This window comes from Equus asinus, chromosome 9 (genome assembly GCF_041296235.1).
Source record: "Equus asinus isolate D_3611 breed Donkey chromosome 9, EquAss-T2T_v2, whole genome shotgun sequence".
Classification (NCBI taxonomy): Eukaryota; Metazoa; Chordata; class Mammalia; order Perissodactyla; family Equidae; genus Equus; species Equus asinus.
Genome location: NC_091798.1, coordinates 23,219,182 through 23,240,804, shown reverse-complemented (window position 1 = coordinate 23,240,804; position 21,623 = coordinate 23,219,182). Strand labels below are relative to the sequence as shown.

Here is a 21,623-nt window from a genome sequence, read left to right as displayed (position 1 = left end):
TTGAGGCATTTTACAGGCATCATTAACCTTATCATGTCCAATAATTGCAAAAGTAGGCAAAGTATTGAATGTGTAATTGGAAAGACTTATGATTATGATGGAACTTAAAGTAAAACAATTTTACAGGAGTAGGTACCTATTGGGTGTTTATGGAATATTTCACTCAAGATAAATCTGGTTTTATCCAAGAAAGTGTCTTACCTACATGGTATTTAAAACTATGGATCATAGGAGTTCTGAGTTCACACATGCATCCTCATCAATGAGCCAGGGCACATAACTAATTGACCAGAAGGCTCACTGGGATTAATTAGCATCTGTATGTGAAGAGCTTGGTTCAGACTTGCTGCATGGACGATGGCATTCTGGAATGGCTATATCCTGGGTTCACAAGTCAGTCACTGCAAGGGGATCTCATTGCTTGGCTGGGGAAATAGTTGGGGCTCTTGGCTCCCCTGTGGGCCAGTGTGGGCACGTGCACATCCAGCTACTGCCGGCAGAGGGCAGCAGTACGCTGTGCGTGTTCAATTTGCATCCGAGATTAGCAAATCCCCAAGGATTTACAAAAAAAAGAAAGTGGGCATCCCAGGACCACCCTAATTTCTTTTCCCTGGGTGTCAACACTGGTCTGAGCAATTGCAAACACAGACCTTTTACATTATGTTGGACTTTGGCTCATCTGAAATAGAGAAATGAATACACAACTAGGAGCTGCCATCACAGACAGGAAGTAACTTTAATTAAATATTGTGAAAGTTGAAAAGTTTTTACAGCTTGAATTTTTGCAAAAAAAAAATTATAACAATCTCTACAGTAGTTAGGTTCTCTAACAATTGAACTGTACAGTGTGTGTCTATTCAAAAAGTTTGATAAGAAGGTGAAAGGTTAGTAGATTGAGAGATGACTTCGTTACGCTGCATCCTAGTACAATGTGAGGCCAGGGCATGTTATGCAATCCAGTCATCCAGAAGCTGTATTTTTCCCCCAACACTGAAATCTTAATTTAATTCTCTATTTCGTTTTCCTCTTAAAGCCATATTCTGTATTTAGGGGAACATCGTTTCCTTGTAAAAGTTTTGTGTTGAAGAAAGAGGGTCAGAGGGCCAGAACGTCTTTTCATCTAATCAATATAAATAGAGGCAACAAAACACAAATTGTACATCTTTTAAAGGCTCTTTGGACTTTCAGGAAGAGTTCTAACCACTACACATGGCTGACAGATGGGTGGCGTATGTTGTCAGGGTCTGAGCCGGACACCTCACCGGCTGACCGTTCCTTCACAGTTACGGGGCTCACCAGACAAAATATGGCTTTAAATTGTATACATCTTCAGGCCAGAGCTTACCACACAAATTCAGACCACCTTTCTGAGTACCGAGAAGCAATGCGTCCACCTTGCTTACATTTTCCAGTTTTTTTATTATTATTAATCACCATTATTATTATTTCTCACCATGAAAAATCAGCTTTCCTCCCCTCCCTTCCCCCCCAAACCCCCCTCCCCCACCCGCCCCAACCCATAAAAATCGCACTCTGACAGTCTAGTGAAAACCATTGCAAAATCCATATGGGGGCATGCACAGTTGCAGCATTGTTGTAAATTTCTTGCTCTACTAGAAAAAGTTACATTGTCTTAAGGTAACAAAACAGTTCTTTTGTGCTTTTCCATTTCTTTGTTTTTTTTTTTTTTTCTTTTTTCTTTTTCTTTTTTCTTAGAATGTTAGTGATGACTGACAGTTCTGGTGCACAGTTACAATGTACAAGTGAAATGAATATGATTTGCATTGTTAAGGCATCCAATCTGCTGGTTTATATTTACGTGAAAGACAGAGGAAATATACAAGCAGACTTAAGAAAGAAAGTATGTTCATTGATTTCTATGAAGTTTCTCGCCCGAATTTAATGCACAAAATGCGTCACTCCAAAGGGAGAGATTCCATGCATATTAATAGAGTAAAACAGCATTAGGGTTTTTTTTTGTAAGCTTCCAAAGCAAAGGATACATTTTTTTTTAATCTACAGAACTAAATGCTACAAGAATAATATGCTACTATTTTTTTTGCCATATATTGGAAAAAACTTCTTAACTTACAAATAATACAAAAATAGACAATGGCTTTTGGGTGTAAATAAAAAAATTGAAGCATGGTTTAACAATACTAAAAATAACTATAAATGAAATGTTTAAAAATCACATTGAAACAGCTAAGACAACTGTAGGTGACCAAACAAATGCGCACTTTCACAGAGCAAACATACACAATAAAATAAATTGGGAGTGGGAGGAAAGGAAGAAGGGGAAAGCAATGTACAAATCCCAAAGATAAATACATTATTTATATGGATATTTTACAAAATCCCCGTTAAAACAAAAAGCCTTTTAATTAACTTTGCAAGTATGTGCAAGCTAAAGGTAGTGAGCTTTCTTCTTTGCAAAATATGCAGTAAAATCTTTTTGTGATATTGAAAAACTGTCTTAAGACATTAAAATGTATAAATAGAACAACAACTTTGGCAAAAAATCACAAAAAAATCTACAGTATTTATAACTACATACAAAAACACAACAGCAAAGAAAAAATATCAGGCAAATGCATCCTCAGAGCTTTGCTGCATCTTTGCTATTAATTCTTATTTTTAAGAACACTTCCCAGATAATGAGAGCAAAAATTCCCATAGAACAGAAAACTATGTTTTGGAGGTCTCAGCCTTCTCCTTTCTCCCAGTTTCCTTTTACTCTTAATTCCAAAGCACTTAACCTGTCGCTTTAATCGCTTACATCACAACGTAAGGGTCGACAAATGATAGAGGTGCTGTCTCTGAATGGCAATTCGGGACTACCTGCTCTGTTGCTTGTGTCAGCTTTGGGAGGATTGGTATGACGTCAGGGTTTAAGATGAGTAAACTTTAAACCTGTAAATGGTGGAGGGGAGGTGGGATTTTGGCTTGATACCTGCAGGGCATAATGTGGAATTCTGTGCCTGGACCCTGTTCCATGAAGTCTCAAAGGAGATTCTCACGCAGTATGTGTGCCACCAAGCTCTCGATTGGCCTTAGGCTTCAGAAGAAGTGGACACAAGTAAAAGAGAGAATATCAGGTTTAAATATGCAGTTTTAACAATCTGTCTAGAGGCACTGGATTTTTGAGTAGAAGGGAAAAATGTGATCACGTACATCACTTTTTAACTTTCCAGCCTGCATTTATTTACACAGTTACTTAAGACAACAATACAAAAGAGATAAATAAGCTTGCACTGCTAAGGGATGGCATGTTAAGTTAGATACTGAAAATGTACTGTCTGAGCTACCTACCATTTGATATGCTTTAAGGCGCAAAAGCCGACCCTTAGTTTTCTAAAAAATCTAACTGGCATTCCTATTCTGTCCCATACGAGCTTTTTTTTTCTTTTTTAACTTTTTTGTAAATATCACCACTTCATTCTCCCTTTACACAGCTTTAAAAACATCATAAATTAAAATGTGGAGTCTTATTTATAGTGTCCCTTGTATACAGCTTTATGGTTTATAAAAGACAAATGACTGCAGAGTTAAGCTTAAAAAAAAAAGAAAAGGAAAAAGTGGATTTGCTTGTATCGACACAGAATAAATATATCCCCCACATACTTGGGAGGTACAACTCTAACCAACACCCTGCACTTGCAGATCTCCTCCAACTTCAGTATTTGCAAGGTCGGTGATATTGTTGGTTTAAAACTCTGCAGTTACTGTGATTCCTCTTAAAAAGGCCTGAGTTAAAAGTTCCGCTCTGGGACTTGTATCACATTACTCTCTGTAGCAGAATCCAACCTCTTCATTAATAAAATTCTTCAAGGCAATTCTTTCACATGGGAGGAACAATCATGCCAGATATCGCTGTGGAAAGAGAAGACAGAGTCAATGGTTTTGCATCCAAACCTCTCACTGAGAAAAAACAAAAAAAGATGGAAAAAACACCCACCCACCACTATGTTAGTTGAATATTAGCCACAAATGTGCTCTCATCTTCCCTGGAATGAGTTTTTTTTTTTTTTATAGAATATGCATGCACTTTATTAAGAATGATAATATATCATTATTTGTATGTGTTTTTAACAGAACAGAAGATCCTAAACGTCCCTCCAAATCTGATTTCAATTTTAAAACATAACTGGAAAGTTGCATAGTTGGAATACCGCTGGGAAAGTTGCAGCCCCAAACTTTGCAAAATAGTGAGAATTTTCGATTTGTCACTCTTTTTTCCTCTCTCCTTCACTTCCAAAATATAAAATAAAAAACTAGCCCATCCCAACTGCCAGCAATTTCTACAAAAAAAACCCTGGCTCACTCTGTGCTCTGTATTAGCACGAAGCCTGGGTACCATAGCAGCAATCTGAAGGTCTTCGTCTCAATCTTCACGCCTGTGAGAAGGAAACACCAGCTACAGCAGGCACTGTTCACTGGGCAGATAAAGCCGGGAGAAGCCACAGAGGAGGCAGTTTGCATAAAAGTGCAGGATGTCTTCTACACTGCTGCTTCACTCAAGGTTTCTGGAATGATCCAACCATGCCCCTAACAAATTGTAGCCTAGAAAAGCTGGGGTGAAATCCTGGGAAAAGGACGGCTCTTTGGAGCAATCACAAATCTTCCAAAGTGTTCAGAGTTAGGCGGCCGCACACAGCGGTATTTACGAGAGCACGGGATCCTGTGGGCCAGCATTCCACCTCTGGCTTTTTCGTTACTATGTTCCCCAGAAGTAGTTGCTTGTCTCCTTAGACTTCTGTCTCCTCAGCTAGAAAATGCAGTTAATCAGTATTTGCAAGGGCCGTGATGTTGTTAGGGTTGTTGGAGATTTAAACAAAATAACACATGTGAAGTGCTTGGCCCGGGTTCAGCTCCTAGGAAAGACCTAATAGAGACGAGCTGCTATTATTTCTAACCCATCCCTTCTGCTGCTAAACTAGCTCGGTGACCTTGTGTTAATTGTTTAACTTCCCTGGGCTCTGTTTCCTCTTATATCAAATAGGCACCATCTCATATGGCACACTTCACATGACGGGTGTGAGGAATCAAGGGATGAGTGTGAGAAAACTGAAACAGTGTGGCCACTTTGAGATATGTTGAGATGAGAGTGACGCTTACATCAGGAGCGAGAGGCAGCCATCTTTAGCTCCCAATGATGGCTTAGCATGTTGTCAGACAGAGAGAGAAAGTCATTGCTTTCTTTTTATTGGCAATTCTAAATTTAAATTAATGTTCTTGTCAGTGATGACTGCATCTAGGAAGAGGCCCTCTTCATTCCCAAATCTCATGTCTGGAAGAAAGTGCCTTTCTTTTTTTAAGCGAACCCCAACTACCACCAATCCTGCAGGAGACACGGGGAGGCTAGGTGAGTCTGAGCCCTGGGGCTCCCACACCCTCCTGATCCCCTTCCCCAGTCCTGACATTTTAGATTCAATTAAAAAAAAATGTATTTTGCCAAACACTTTTTCCGTTAATTTTTAAACCCATCTGTATTCACAAGGAAATTTAATCCACATGTTTCTGATTCATTTACACGTAAATCATCCAAATGTTGTTTTGCAAGAGCCGTTTTGCAGTCCAAAAGCTCCTGGAGTCTTTTTCGTAAGCTCTCATAAGCCATTTTTCTTAGAAACAGGAAGTGTCTCTTGCCAAACGCAGACCAACTTAAACCCCCAAAGATCTGGGATCAGTGGGAAATGCAGTCCCCCGAAGATTCAAGTGAGCCCTAGATTTGACTGAAAGAGGGAGCTCGGTATTTCAATCCAAGCCTTAACTTGAGAAGTGAAGATTCTGTAGCTCCAAAGGCAAGGAGGGTAGGGGTCTTTGCAGCGTGACAGTTCAGCACGGCTCTGCCTCCTAAAGGAACTTCTCATCCGGGCTGGAGGTGGGTCCAGGCACCCTTATTAAGGCAGGCCTTTCTTTGGGAGTTCTAAGGCCCTGGCCAAAGAAGCAAATCTACTTTGCCTTTCACGAAAATCTACTGTATGCCTGGCATTAAAGGGCAGCCCCCTATAGTACAGCCAGCCAGCCAGGCAGTGTCAATATGATACAGAGTGAAGTAGAAAACTGACCAACCTCCTGCTAATGTAGTCAGTGGACCCAGCCAACATTATCAGTTGGGTCCTGAAAACATCCCATTTGGATGGCTAGAAGTAAAAAAAAAAAAAAAAAAAAAAAAAGGGCAACTAGACTTATGGTAGTGAACACAATCCAGTCTATACAGAGGCTGAAATATAATGATGCACACCTCGAATTTATATAACTTTATAAACCAATGTGAGCTCAAAATAAAAAAGATCTAAGCAGTATTTCGGTACCTGAAAAGTGTGTTAGATTAATTACATTAAACCTCCACTAGGGCCAGATTACAAGGTGTCAGGCAAAGCTGATGGCCGTGCTAGTCTGTAGCTTACAGCTCTTCTTCTGGAACACAAACCCCAGCACCCTGAGGGCCCAGGGCAGGGAGAGAGTGAGGGGGGTGCCTGAGTGGGGACTGAGGTGACTCTGCCAAAGGCATGCCTCCTTTAGTGCGGGCAGCGAGTCAGCGCCCACCCGATCTGCTGTGCAGGAAGGCCTGCTCACAGCCACCAGATCCACTGCATTATTTCAACAGAAGGTGGAGATGTGGATTTTTTAAAAGATGAAATAGCCCAGTTTACACATGCTAGCAAATAATTAAAATTAAAAACACATAAACAAATGAACATATTTCAGGGTGTCAAGGAGGCAGCATTGGTCTGCCCACACTTTCCCACCTTCTCTGCAAGCCTAAGGAAGTCATGGAAACTCTCTCCAGAAGAAGGTCCACACATACCTACACCCAGAATTTTGCATATCTCAGGGGGTTACGGCTCCATAAATCTCATCTGTGACTTCCTAAACTCCAGATGCAGAACCCTTTCTGATGAGTAAATTTGGGGGGAAAAAATTCCCATTCATGGCCTCGGAGCTTAGACACCCCTAAAGAGGTCTTTTGATAAAGAAACCTCACTGCATGACTGCAGGGAAGTTCCCGCGTTGTTAGGAGCTGTTTTTCTTGTATCTGTGCTGCAATCCTCAAGATTACTTATGTGGGTGAGAGGGACTAGTGTTTGAGGCTTGGAATGTTCCAGAAGTGCCACTGGCACACTGACTTGCCCAAGTGGAGCCCATGAAGATTTCCATGAGGACATGACACCCTCAGAGAGCAACATGTGCCAAGACAGCACAAGATCGAGGTGGCTCTGCCATTTTCCCCAGCAGCTGGGTGATCACCTTCTCTGAGAGAGGCTCAGAAAACCATTGGTTTGAAAAGCAATGCATTTTTAGTATGGGTTCCAATTTTGATAAGAACAAAGAGAAAAATGGAAAGTTTTGCAGAGCTGGGAGGGTTTGGAGTGAGAGGGTGGAATGCGGTCTTTCTGAAACCATATTACATTTGTGTAATAATTATGAGCTACTCAGAAACAGAACGGGGGGTGAGGGGCAGATCTTGCACAAATTGAACATGTGCATTGAGGAAAAGACAATTCCATGAGACTCACGACCAGACTGCATGATATCCAGAGTCAGGTCGGGCTGGCCAGCCAGAGCTTCAACAAGGTAGGGAAAGAAAACAACCAGTATGTGGGGACAATTTTTGTGAAATCACTCTGGACTTTTGTTTTTAACTTTTCACTGCAGAGACTATACAGGGCATTGTTAAGGTTTAAAATCATTACATTGAGGGTAGGTCCAATGGCATGCTGACAGCCTTCTTGGGGCTGCCCCTCCGTTGGTTAATGAAGTCTTCTGAGGGTTGAAATTGTATAGATCCACGCTCTAGGGCACATAAGCTTTAGGAGAAGGGAGAGGATGTCTCCAGGACAATGGCTGAGCATAGCTGGTGTCTCAAGTCTTTGACCCATGAAAATAGACACACTTGGGGAATCTAGGATCAGGATTTATCAATGACTTTATCTAGATAAGAACAGAAGAAGATTTCTCTTTAAACCCAAAATACAACTGCATTTTCCAAAGTTTTCATGGGATGTTCATGGGTCTTAACATTTGGAAAAGGGTTTTGTGGGCAAATAAGTTCACAAAACTAAATGGAAGAGTCGTTTTTGTTTAACCACAGGATGTCTCAGAGCCTTTTACAGACATAGCTGCATCGTGGATATCCAAGACAGCGACTCAGTAAGCACTATTTCCTAGATTTGTTTGACCATAACATTTTAATTTTTTTTAACAGAACATCTTGTGAGATTCCAGAAGTGCTGAGATAAGAGTTGCTTTGTCCTAAAAAAATTTCTCAGACATGTGGTAAATTGTCCTAGGTTTTATCTACCTGGGATAGAAAGCCAGTTGGAATCAGAGTAGAAATTGTGAATTATAAAATATATGTAAAGAATGGAGCTTATGACTTCCTTGCTCAACCTTATCCCTGCTTCTTGGCACCTGTGCTCCAGGATGCTGAGCGGCTTACTGGTTAGTGCACATGACTCTTTGGCTCAGGTTATCCTAATCCTTCTGCTTAAAATGCCCCCTCCCGCATCTCCCTGTGCCAGAATTCGACTTGCCCTTCATACAAGATCCAGCTCAACGGCAACCTTCTCCCTGAAGCACTTCTGAATTTGCCCTAGTCTTTCCTTCCTCTGAACTTCCACAGCTTGGTGCCAGTCTCTCCCAGACAGATCCACTTTCTTTACTGTGGTCATGTTTGCCCTAATACAGGGAAAGTTTGTAAGGCTAGGATTTTGCAGTCCACATGGGCTTGAACCCATAACCCAGTGGCTTGAACATAATATGGCCATACGGCATAGGGGCTTACATGGCAGTCAGTCTGCCTGGTTTTTAACCCAAGGTTCCCTCTATTTGCTAGCTGTGTAACTCTGAATGACCCATCTTGGCTTTAAGTCTCAGTTTCTGCATCTGTAAAATGGGGACAATAAACAGCCTACATCAAAGGGTGGTTGGGAGGACTACAGGAGATAATGTAGACGCCGGGCTGGGAGCAAGCCCTCACACGTTAGTGGCTATGACCGTGGTCATCACCATCCTGGGAGACTGCAGTGCATATCTCTTGATGCATAAACATGCATGCAGTCACTAAAGGAGGTTACAAAAGGGCTGCTGGGGAAAGACCTTTAAGAAGTTGGCTTTAAAAAACCAGAATGATGTACAATTAGCAGAGTGGTAGTTGGAGGTAAATAGGCCTTTAAAACAGTTAAACAGCCTAAATGTGTCACCCCTAATCTTGTTTATATGGTCAATTTGCTTAACCAACTCTTCCTTCTTCACTTGCCCTGTCTTAATGATCACAATTCTGAACTAGCTGGGACCAAATGAAGCAGGTGTTACTGTAACAATAAAAAGGAGAAGAAAGAACGAAACACTCAGAGATTCTTACCCCTAATTCTATGATCCACCTAGGTCCTTTTTTAATAGAAAAAGTGGAATTTAGAAAGCTAAAGATGAAGTAATTCTTCAGTTACACGTCTAGGAGCCCACTGTCAGAATGCCATTTTTCTCAAGGGAGACTCCGAGGCCCCAAGCAGGAGCTCCCTAGAAACAACAGTGTAGCCCAACCAAGCCCACGTGGGCCGTGCCCGGCGAGTTTGGTGGTTGGGAGCAGAGCAGGACAGAAGAAGGAAGGCTTAAAGGAAGATGATGCAGTAAATTTGACTTTAATTTCTCTATTCACACCTCCTCCACTGGCATCCCCAAAAGCAGGGACGTTTGGTACACAGCAGTATTGGAAAAACAAACCTCCCTTTTTTTTCTTTTTAATCACGCTGAAGAGTCAGAAACACGGGGTAGGGGAAAGTGCAGAAAGAATCTCCTGTACACATGCTCAATCAGAAGGAAAGGGCAGTGTCGTCCGCAACAGCAAGTCCAGCACAAAGTGTGTCCCTGAGTTACACCTCAGACGCTCCATGCTGTGCGGCTGCCTATTGGAAATGTGATGGAGGCATGGAGACTCAGCTGCTAATCAGAAGCGAGCAACGGTCTCTGTAGTTTTGGAATCAGTGCAGACTTGAGTTAGAAACACTCTAGGGGTGACAAATGCACAAACTTTCAATGTGTCCCTGTCTTGAAGCCATTTCCTCATTACTTAAACACACACACACACATATAGCCCTACGCCACCAGATGGTCCCTAAATCCAGGAGATTCTAAAATCTGGGCCAAGTCCCTATTTTCAGTCCCTTCCTGCTCCCTCCTTGGTCCACACAGCATGAAAAGACACAGCCTCGCCTCACTGAAGGGCTGCCCTCTGAAGTCACTGTTGGCCGGTGACACAGCTGCTGACCATCCAAGAGCCGTGGGCCTTTTCTTCTCAAGCACCCCCTCTCTGCTGTTGATTACAAATCCTATTATATCTTGTTCCTCATATCAAATCTGTGTTTAACAAGGGCTGCGACTGGCACCTCAAGAATGGCAGATTTGAGCTTTCCGTATGTTTAACCTTATTTACACCCATTATAAGTTATGTTTGCTTAAGCATTATATCCCTCGTTTGCCAACTGGAGGTGTACTGGGGATGACAAAGCATTATTTTTCACTGAAAAAGAGTCAGACTTGCATGAATGGGAGGCTCCCCTTTGTGGGGGTGGGCATTACTATCATCAATAATATTGACCGCAAGGGAGTTCCTCAGTCAGCTTATCTTCCTCTTCCCTTAAGAAGATGGCTTTGCCAGTGCATGTTAGAGGAGGGGCACAGGCATGCTATGGGGCCCCACCTTTGGCTGTGCTGGGCAGATTTCCCAGCAGGTTTCTGAGGAATGGTCTAACGCTCTCCTGGAGTCAGAGAGGCACAGTGATTCGGAGCTCAGGTTCTGGAGTCACATGGTTTGGGTTCAATTTTGCCTCCATCATTACTAGCTGTGTGGCCTTGAGCAAATTGGGCCTTAATCTCCCAATCTATACAATGAGCATAGTAGTGACCTCATAGGGGCTTTAGGAGAATCGATATAAGCTTATATCAATGTAATGTGTCCAGTGCAGAGTACATGTGTACTTAAGTATAAATAAATATACACAGGCTTACACACAAAAACAACAGGCTGCGAAATCCCACACATGTATGCTGTCCTGCTGAGCCTCCTGACCTCCACAGCTGACTGCCATCAGTGAAGATGGGCATGGCTGCCACTGAAGGAAGACACTGTGGGAGCTGTGTAGACTGGGGGTTGGGGGCACAGACCCTGCTGGGGTTTATATTCATCTCCACCATTTAATGGCTATGCTTATGGGCAGGTATTTACTCTCTTTATGCTTCAGTTTCATCATCTGTACAATCGAGATCATAAGAGTCCTCATATTTCATCAGGACGTTGTGAGGATTAAATAAGATGGAGCATACTCAGTGTTTAGCACAGAGTCTGACATACTCTTCAGTGATCGATAAACGGTAGCCGATTATTTTATTGATCGTATTTCCCTGCCAGCTGCCTTAGGAATCCTGGATACATCCTTTTTACCCACTCTGTGTAACGAAGTGTTTGAGAGATGGAAAGAGGAGATGCATTTCTGAGCCTGAGTTTGAAGCCAGCTTCTCCCACAGAACTTCACAACCTTCGTAACCTCCCTAACCTTTAGTTTTCTCATCTGTAAAGTAGGGGCTATGAGAAGCCAACACACAACTCAGCAGTGGGAGAATGAATGCAGTTGTGCAGGTCAACACCAAAACCCAGTGCCAGCACATAAGAAAATGTAAGAAATGGTGGACCCATTTTAAAAGGGTAGGATTTTTTTCTCAATGAATAGAAAGGTCACATCAACTCTTGGTGACTCTATTATTTCCATATTCCATGATGAGGACGAAATTGAACAATTTTAATATGAACCAGAATACTCTAGTAGCATTTTGGGGTTTCTGGTTCCCAGCAGTAAGTCTTGGGCCTTTGGTCTCTGATGCTGTAACCTCAGGGCTCTGGTTGGGCCATGGCTCACCCACTCCCCATTATCAGCCCCACACATGTTCGCTTTGACATAGGTGACAGGAAGGGAAGGTTGAGTGACCTACTTCAGGAGAAGGCCAGTCCAGGGAGAGACCCTGCAATGGAGAGCTTCCTAGAGTCCACAAAAGACTGGTCTGGTTATGGTGACCACAGGGAATGAGGGAGGAGAAAAGAGAAATGACAGCATTAGTAAGTGGAAACAGTATTCTCATGCAAATCCTGGGCCTGAGCAGAATTGCTGGAGTTGGAAAGAGGACTGCTCAGGAAGCTCCAGCAGAGGACAGATGCACAGGGCCAGGGGCCTGGGGTCAGGGCCGAGGAGAGCGAACACAAAGGAACAGAAGAGACGAGGGCAGAGAGAAGCAGGCAGACCCAAGGCTGATCCCCTCGCAACAATATCGCACCTACTTCTGGCGCTTGGAGGTTGAGGTCAGGGCGTGTGGTGGGCCCAGCTGGGGCCTGCGGCTTACCTTGCAGGCTGTTCCCGTTGGTGCTGGTGCAGGTGGGAGGCGGGGAGGTCTGGGGTCTGACGACTGGCGCGAAAGCACTCTTCTGTTTCACGGCTGAGACCATGTTGGCTGGTGAGAAGGAGAAGATGCCCGAGGAGCTGCTGCAGTTGGAGGGGAGGCTTGTGGAGGAGGCCATGGTGGGGCTGGATGGCACGACTGAGAGGGGCAATGGGAAAGGAGAAATCAGTGCCATTCCTGGCATCCTGAGACAAGGTGGCTCAGATCTGACCTTTACCGGCCACCCTGCTCAGGCCACCCTTCCAGCACAAGCTTTCCCTGAACTCTCGGGATCTTGTCCACTTTCAACATTTGGTACTTGGCATGTGTTACCTTTTGTTGTTGATGATCTCTTATGTGTTTGTTGTGGGCCTACTATGTGCTAGGCAGTGTGCTAGGCACTGGGACATCCTAGGCCAGGAAACAAAAATGCTCTTATAAGGGATAAAGAAGCACAAAATAGCAACAAAGATGAGTATGGCCAATTCTGTGGAGGCAGGGAAAGGGAAGCAAAGAAGCCTTCATGGAGGAGGCATAGAAGCATTCCCTGTAGGGCCTAAACTAAGATTCTACAAAGGGGCTGGGGATACAAGAAACAGGAGAAGGCCACCCTAAGGGGGTGTGGTCACCAATGGAATGAGAGGTGTGGAGAAGAAGGGAGAATTGAGGGCAACACCAGGATTCCAACTCAAGGCACTGGCAGATGGTGGTGTGTAAGTGTCCCTTTCCTCCCCATGAAGCTAGGAGTTCCTCAAGGATTTAACAGTCCCTCAATGCTTCACACCACAGATATAGGTAGGTGGGAGGCCAGATGGATAAACAGACCACCAGGTAGAACATTTGTGGATAATGCAGAACTATAAGTCAAAGTTCCAAATTCTTTTTTTTTTGAGGAAGATTAGCCCTGAGCTAACTACTGCCAGTCCTCCTCTTTTTGCTGAGGAAGCCTGGCCCTGAGCTAACATCCGTGCCCATCTTCCTCTACTTTATACGTGGGATGCCTACCAGAGCATGGCGTGCCAAGCGGTGCCATGTCCGCACCCGGGATCCAAACCGGCGAACCCCGGGCCGCCGAGAAGCGGAACATGTGAACTTAACCGCCGTGCCACGGGGCTGGCCCAAAGTTCCAAATTCTTTATATCCCCCCATGGAGCTGCACATAAACGTTTGTGAATTAATAAGCAGTAGGATAGGTTCCTTATGTAAATATTCACAGTCTAATAGTAGTGAGGATGTGGATTATCAATGATGGGAGAACCTTGGTAATTCAGAGACAGAGAAAACCTAGCTGCTGGGGACATGAAAGAGTTTGGTGGATGTACATGCTCTACCAGCAGCTCCTCTCAGCCTGGCCTTTCATCATTTGCCAGTTGCTAATAATCTCATGGTTCCTTTAGGAGACAGATTTTGCACACAAGAAAGTGCTCTACACTCAAGACTAGTACTTCCATATGCTCACCTCCTATTTCCTCCACCTCCTGGGGAAAAATATGAATCCTGCCCAGTGATTTTCAGGCACTTAATTCAAGTTCTAGGAACTTCCTCCTTACTGTACTATTTTTCACATTTTGTAATAAACATTATACATTGCTTTATCATTCACAAGAATCCTCATGTCTTTTTCACTTACGTCATAGGCTACGAGGCCAATTACACCCTTTTTACACCTCAGCAAATCGAGCAAGCTGAGACTCAGAAAGTAGTTCAGTGGCATGACCAAGGGCCATAGCTGAAAGCAGTGAAGCCAGGAGCCAAACCCAAATTCAGTGCTCTTTCCACTATACTACCCTGCAAAGGAAACAGATCGCAGGAGAAAAGGCCCCCTTTCCATGAACCCACCAGAGTCCAAACTGCTGTTTCGGTGGCCTTACCCTTGGCCTACTGGCTTTGGAAAGTTAGGGAAGTGGGAATCAACTCGGTCACGGGCAGCAATTGGCATGGAGCCCTGAGCACTACACAGTCCAAAGGCACTGAATGCTTTATGGAGCAGAACACAGAGCCGCCATCCTCAGAGTTTTCACAAACATTTTCTAAACTGTACTTTTTCTTTTAATGAGGCCAGCATTTTTATACATCTCTTAGGATTTGTAAATGTGAAAATACGCTCAATAATAACACCCATTTAAATTGCAAAGCTCCTGCACTGGAGGTTTGATTTTTAAATATTCCTAGACTTGAAATCCTGCTGGTTCACTGAGGAAGGCAATTAATCTCGTTGGCAAATGCGATCATTATGTGTATTTAGAGGTGGGGAGTTTGGAGGGGGGTGGTGAACAGAGGAAGGGGAGAAATATAGTCACGCAGTTCCATTTGTTATAACATTATTAGTTATCAGCCACCACACCAAAAAGTGTGTTCTCCAGTGGAATGTCTTACTTATTTTATTTTTTATTCTGTTCAGAATTTTTCAACATGAGTGGTTTATGAATAATTAAATATTGTGGAGGCAAAAATTCAAATCAGCTGGGCTTTGTGTTTATTGTTTTATTTGCATTTATGCAGATAAAACTGTCCCATCTGAGAGCCTATTTGAGAATTTAATACTATATTTGTGAGCACTGAGGAAATCAATTAATGGAAATTAAATGTTCGAAGTTTCACAGTCTGACAGATGCAATCTCAGGCTGAAGTCGCTGGGTGTCTACACAGGCTCGGGAAGACAGGGCAATCCAAGCCCCTAAATTGAATTGCTACCATAGAGCAATTAGTTTATTGATTTAATTAAGAATGCCACCTTTTAATTTTCAGGTCATGATTGAAACATTTTCTGATTAAGTAGATGGGAGAACACCGAAATGATAGATCCATGAGAAACGATCTTTCGATGAATCAAAATCTAATGTGAAACTGGCCCCGAACACTGACTCTTGAGCAGACAGATCTAATGGATGCAGATTATTTGGGGAATTTTAAATGTTCAACAAGCTCCTGATTCCAAACAAATAAAGTAGAAATATGAAATTGAGCACACAACTAAGCATAAAAACTTACCCAGAAAGTAAAAGGCCTTCCTAAGTATTCCTTTCAGAAATAACTCCTCTCAAAGGCCAAGAATGATCTTTCCTCTTTCAAAAGATTAGCACACTCCATGTTTCCACTATTAGAAACAGCATAATTTTTAAGTTTTTTAGCCAAAACTCTTTTTTTCAAAATCATGAATATTCTTTCATTTAACGACACATCTTCTATCACTCCACAAATGTCTCAGAGTTTGGCCACGTTTTACACAACAGAAGAGTCATCCACATCCACGATGAACGTGGTCATCTATGTAAAAATCCTCAGAGGGAGATCAAGAGATCGTAGAGACACAGCCCATGACGTTTACTATCTAAAGATGCCAGTTCCCTCAGGTTCTTTAGATGCAATCTAAACGCTGTACCAAAAAATCCTTTAAGCTAAACTTGTTTAAGACAGAGACAAGGCATCAAAGAACACTTCTTGTGTATGTGTGTATTGTTTTTCATCTTGCCAGATTTTCGAAAAAGTGAAGTGTGTTTTTTTGATTTGTTAAGTTTGTCTTTTTAACTACACATCAAACAAAAGGGGAAAAAAACTCCACGCATTAAAAAAATAAAGGCGCCATATTCCTAAAGGGAGGAATTTTAAGTTTTAGACTGTTATTACTATGCTATACTACCAGCGCCACTTATTCTTATCATTCCATCATTATGATTATTACTTAAGACTTACTGAATGTGCCTCTCATGGGCCAGGCATCAGGATAGGCTCATTACAGGCATTATGGTATCAAAGTCTCACAACAATTGTATGGGGTGGGTGCTAGTTCCTTCCCCATTTTACAGATGAGAAAAACTGAGGTTTGGAAAAGAGATGAATTTACTCAGGGCCACCAGTCAATAACTGGTAGAAGCAGGAGTCAAACCCGTCTCCCTCTGACTAGAAGCTTGGGTTCTTGCCATGACATCAATACTGCTGCTTTTGGTTGCAGCAAAGTTCTGAGACATGGAGACTGTGGGGAGGAAGGTGAGCAAGGGAGGGCAGAGATTTCTGCTGGAGGCACTGCTGCCTTTAGTATCACCGCCTGGATCAATGCTCGCAGGGTGGGGACCCTCAGACTGAGGAGACCAGCACAGTGGGCCGCACAGCACAGTACCCAGTTCTTCAAGCGAAAATGTGCTGAAACACAGGACACACATCTCTACTTACTGGCGTAGGGCGAGTTGGCAGCTGAGCCGTTGAGGAAGGTTGGGGAGCCACCCAAATTGGACATGGCAGCAGTGCCGTATCCGTTCATGCTCGTGGTGACGGAGTTATAGTTGGTCTGCTGGGGAGTGGTGCTCGGCACGTACCCGTGTGGCGATACGCTGCTTGAGTTGCGGGTGAAACCTGAGGGTGGGGGCAAAACCAGGGGTGAGGGTGGTGGTGGCATGGGTGGCAATCCTGGAGGACTGGGGAAAGGAAGGTCTCTGTTTCTTGCCCCCTCGCCACATCCCAAAGGGAAGGGATTGGGTGATTCATGTGCGTGGGTTGGTGGTGCTAGCTCTGTGATTAAAATGGCAAGCGAGCAAAAGACACATTTCTTAGAAGATCATAAATACTTAGCAGGGCCGTGAAAAGTGGCAATGCAGGGCCTATAAATTATCATTTTGGAGCAGAAATAAATCCCAATCTAAGAGATGTACTCTGGAGTTAACAGGTTCTTCTTCCCTGGGTGAGGATGATGTGCTTTGGCCCCTCAGAACTTTAATTCCAACCCTCTTTGCGATCTGTCATTCATGGTTTATGGTGAAAAGTCAAATGGAGAGATGGCTACAAGCATGTATCCTTTCTAGCCCCCTACACCAGACCACCAGACGTGACAGCTAAAACCAAAATTCTACAAGAGTATTTCAGATACACAAACTAGGAATCTCTCCTTTTGGGAAAAGAAAAATTTTTTATATAAAAATTATTTTGTGCTAAATAAATGGGAGGGGGGTATCTTGAGGTTGGGAAGGGGCAGAGAAATGGGGAGCGACAAGAGCAGACTCCTGACCCTGATTGGTGGCCTGCGACGCCTCAGAGACATTCACTGCCAGTTGTCCACTGAAGGAATTCACGCCCATCATTCCCGCGTGGACCGAGGTGTTAGCGAGGGCCGGGAGCTGGCTGTGGTTGCGGGGCACACTGTACAGGGCCTCTGCAATGTCAGCTGCTCTCTTTAGAATAATTTCCTGAAAAGTAAAAGGAATACCCCCTTTAGCTACCCCAAATCATACTCCTAATAAAACCATTTTTTAAAAAATTTAAAAACCTTTTTTTGTGTGAGGAAGATTGGCCCTGAGCCAACATCAGTTGCCAATCCTCCTCTTTTTGCTTAAGGAAGATTGTCACTGAGCTAACATCTGTGCCCATCTTCCTCTACTTTATGTGGGGTGCCGCCACAGTTTGGCTTGACGAGTGGTGCTGGGTCTGCCCCGGGACCCAAACCAGCGAACCCCAGGCCATCAGGGTGGAGCATGCAAACAATCATTATGCCACTGGGCCGGCCCCTAAAACCATTTTTTGTTTGCTTACATTATGCCAGGCACGGTAGTGCTCAGGGCTTTCCATGGTTAACTGCATTAACTTCTGCAACACTCTCAACAAAACTGTAAGTTTAGTCTCATCATCATCAGGCCCATATCACAAATGGGGGAACTGAGGTGAAGACTTCACTTAAAGACACTCACCCATTTAAGGACCGAGCTGGGCTGCATAACCCTGTCTGTTACCTTAGCCATTCCATAGTATACAGCACCACAGGGTTTCCCTTCTCCACAACAACACACAGGAACTCTGGGCTGACACACACGCAGAGGCTGTAACTCACTCCCCTACTGGAGTTAAGGGCAGGTTGCATGACTACCGCTGTCCCTGAGTATTAGTGGGACTGTGCTCTCAGGACATTGATTCAAGTCAGACAAAAAAGGAGTGAATGACTTTGCACATTCACAGTTTCCTGAGCAATCTGAACCACATACATGGAGTTGCTCTATGAAATAGAAGCAGATGATAACATTCAGGCCTCGTTATACTTTTTAGGAGAAGAAATTAAACTCCCTTTTTCCTCCTAAATTTGCCTGAAAACCTGAGAGGAATAAAATAAAGCACCGGTAACTCTCTTCGTCGATTATGAAGTACACTCCCACAGAAGATTCATTTTAAATGGCGTACCTTTCCTTGTAAGGCACTGATGCCATAGAAAAGGCAATAAAAGACTTACAAAAGAGAGAAGAATTGAGTAGCCTTGCAACATGTTAGGTCTGAATGACTTATACTCTGAACTCATGCAAGTGACTTTTCTATTTTTCATACTTTTTCATTACAATAAGGAATCCAAGATCTTCCATTGAATGTGAAGCCCTCACGAGTTTGAAACCCAGTACGCTCACCTGATTGTTGTGTGGCATCCCATATAGCGCTTCCACCAGGTCCGCAGCCCTTTTGAGTATCACTTCCTGTCAAGAGAAAAGCAGATACAATCCTCTGAGTGAAGGCAGGTGGTTGTTATCTTTTCACATGATCATGTTCCAGTTCTCTCTGGCCATACTTTGCCAATGCACTGCTTTAAAGGCAGTAGCTTGGGAAACCCCAGAATGGCGTTAAATCACCAATTTATCCCTGTTCACATACACACTTAATCGAGTCAAAAGGTGAGCATCATTGGTACTGCAAAATAAAATACATCACTCAATAGTCTGCCATAGGCACGATAAAGCACTCATATGTTTATTGCTGAATACAATTGCGAGGTCATTTACTAGATTACTACAATCGATGTCATTCAGTGCATGTTATGAATCCCTAAGATGTGTTTATTTTGCACTTAATTGCTTATTCCAGGAACCATGACCTTATCAGACAGGTCATTTTCGAGGGATTTCCAATCAATCTTCGGCTACTAGAAGCATGTAGCATTAAACTTCTTTTGTTTATCTCCCTTGTGTGGCAGAGGCATGATAGAAGGGGGTGATGCAGTAAAGCCACACACTGGGGTAACGCACTGTTTGTCAGAGGCTCTAACAAAAGGATTCTCCTGACCCCGGAAGCGCCGTCTGCACCAATTTTCATGATGGGCAGTCTGTTTCTTTTATAGCAATTCTTTGCTATTTCAGTATTGTTTGGCTCTTTCCCCATTTGCTCATTCATTCTCATCCTAGATGTATGTTCTGCTGTTCATCCCAGTTGAAGGGAAAATGTCTTCCTCTTTCCATTTAGGTGGGCTTCCATATTTAGCTTGCATGCTTGTTTCTAATAATGTACGGCACTCTACAAAAGTGTGTGTAGTGGTCATTTTTTTTCATTCTAACCAAAAGGAATCGTTCCCTCTTCATTCTGCCCTAATTTGCTGCTGTTCATTCACACTGGAATGTGAAAAGCAAAGTTATGCTTGACATATGTAAAATGGAGGCTTCTCAGAGAACCGAACATGAAGGCATGGTAGGATTATCTGAGGTGATTTGCAAGATGTATTTACAATTTTTTTGCTGTGCGTAAAGTTTCAAAAAGAAGTTTAACTTTAAATATTTTACACAATAGATCTCTGCATGGAGAAACAGTGCTGTTCAATTTTCATAGACTGTAAATGCTGATCAGAAAATAGGGATATAATTGCATTCATTTTGCTGTCACCATAGCCTCTTCAAAAATCCTTGAACAACTCTTGAAATGACAAGCTTTTAGATACATATTAGCATTTTTCAATTTTAAATTCTCTATAATATAAGATAAAATAGTTGTCATACTGCAGTAACTACTTATGACATACATAATGTCCTAATTCAAAAATGAGGTAGAGGGGTTTTCAGTTCTCAATAAACATTTATGCTTGCCTTAAGCTGCTAGACCCCATTTATAAAACAGTTCAGTTATTTTTCATATAAGGAGTGAAAAGCATTATATAATCAATAGGGTTTGAATCAATACATCTGAAATAATTTCTTTATTTTTTTGATGCAAGCTACAAGATAATTTACCACTTTTTGTTTGCAGTATTGTCTGACCACAGCAGTGAATAATTTACTACGGTATGGGCACACTAAACCCAATCCCCAGATCGAATTCAGCCTGTGCTGCTTTCACTAAAACCTCATGGCTTTATCTGGCTCTTAGGAAAGATTAAAACAAAACAGGATCAAGTTGGTTTATTTACTAAGATTTGACTTCTTTGGGTCTATGTTCATTTATTTCTTCAAATAAATTTTTATGCCAGTGTTTGGGCTTGGCAGAGAAGGTACTTTTCTTTCTTTTCATTTTAGGGGGAAAAAATACAAGTCTCTCGTTTGTCAAAAGCATGATGAGGTGCAATTAGAAACTGCATTGCAAACTTCAATCTTGGAACACTATCACTGAGGACTTAGAGCATGCTTCTTATTTTAATTAATTTCACAGAACCAGGGAAAAGAGAAGTTCACAATAAACTCAAAGATCTTTCAAGTTTTTGTAAATCTGAAAAAATTCCAACTATTAGTGTGTGCTATATATTTTAGCCTCATACATTTTTGGTGATAAAGTTTTTCAATGCCATAATCCACTTGTTTCTTTTTCTCTGTATTCGGAGTTCTCATCACCGTTTAATCCTTTGAAAATGAAACACATGAATCTTGCTTTCTAAATCTGCATCCTTCTTTGCTCCACAAAGCTGGGACATGCTTTTCCACTAGGCACATTGCCATAGGTGGGTCATCAGACCAGTATCGTTTCAGACAAGCAGTCTTGAGGAGAGTGAAGCTGGATTTGCTGTCCTGGAAGTGACTCTCTTAAATGATAGCTCGCCCATTTTAAAATGTCCTTCACCGCAGTATCAACTTTGAGGGTTAAGGGAGAGCCCACATTTGGTTCAGCTTTGCCAGTGTGATTCAGCTTCTATTAGCTATTTCTGCAAAGGGGAAGGAGAAGGAAATTTCTGGGTCCTCTATGAGTTAGCGCAACAGACCTGCAAGGTGCTTGGATTTCGGTGACCAGAAAATTGCTCTCACCTCCATGTCATTACGCTCCCAGTGAACTAGCCCCCAAGCGTGTTTGTGTTGGGATCTAATATATTGCCTTTCAATCAGAGCTGAGAGCCACTGAACACACAGACAGAACATGACGAGCAGGTCAGGAAAGCAATAAAGATTTTACAGAGCTGTCCAAGGTGCTAAATTTACTCAATAATGGGTTTGGCACCATAGTGTTAACCTCTCATTTACTACCAGTTTGAGGGA

The 21,623-nt window shown here is 42.7% G+C and overlaps 1 protein-coding gene across 8 annotated transcripts in view; it reads right to left on the bottom strand.

Moving 5' to 3' along the window:
• Positions 1-1,668: 1,668 nt before the first annotated feature.
• EBF1 (EBF transcription factor 1) overlaps positions 1,669-21,623 on the bottom strand; it is a 380,610-nt gene continuing 360,655 nt past the window's right edge. For 5 of the 8 annotated variants that reach the window (XM_044777725.2, XM_044777723.2, XM_044777722.2 and 2 more), the window contains exons 12-16: positions 18,810-18,875; positions 17,432-17,609; positions 16,603-16,782; positions 12,397-12,591; positions 1,669-3,873 (exon numbers count right to left, since the gene is read on the bottom strand). In XM_044777725.2, the coding sequence (XP_044633660.1) occupies positions 3,842-3,873; positions 12,397-12,591; positions 16,603-16,782; positions 17,432-17,609; positions 18,810-18,875 (651 nt within the window). In that variant the 3' untranslated portion in view covers positions 1,669-3,841. Of the gene's footprint in view, positions 3,874-11,977; positions 12,061-12,396; positions 12,592-16,602; positions 16,783-17,431; positions 17,610-18,809; positions 18,876-21,623 lie in introns of those variants that run through there. The other 3 variants (XM_044777726.2, XM_044777727.2, XM_044777729.2) reach the window with 1 other exon arrangement.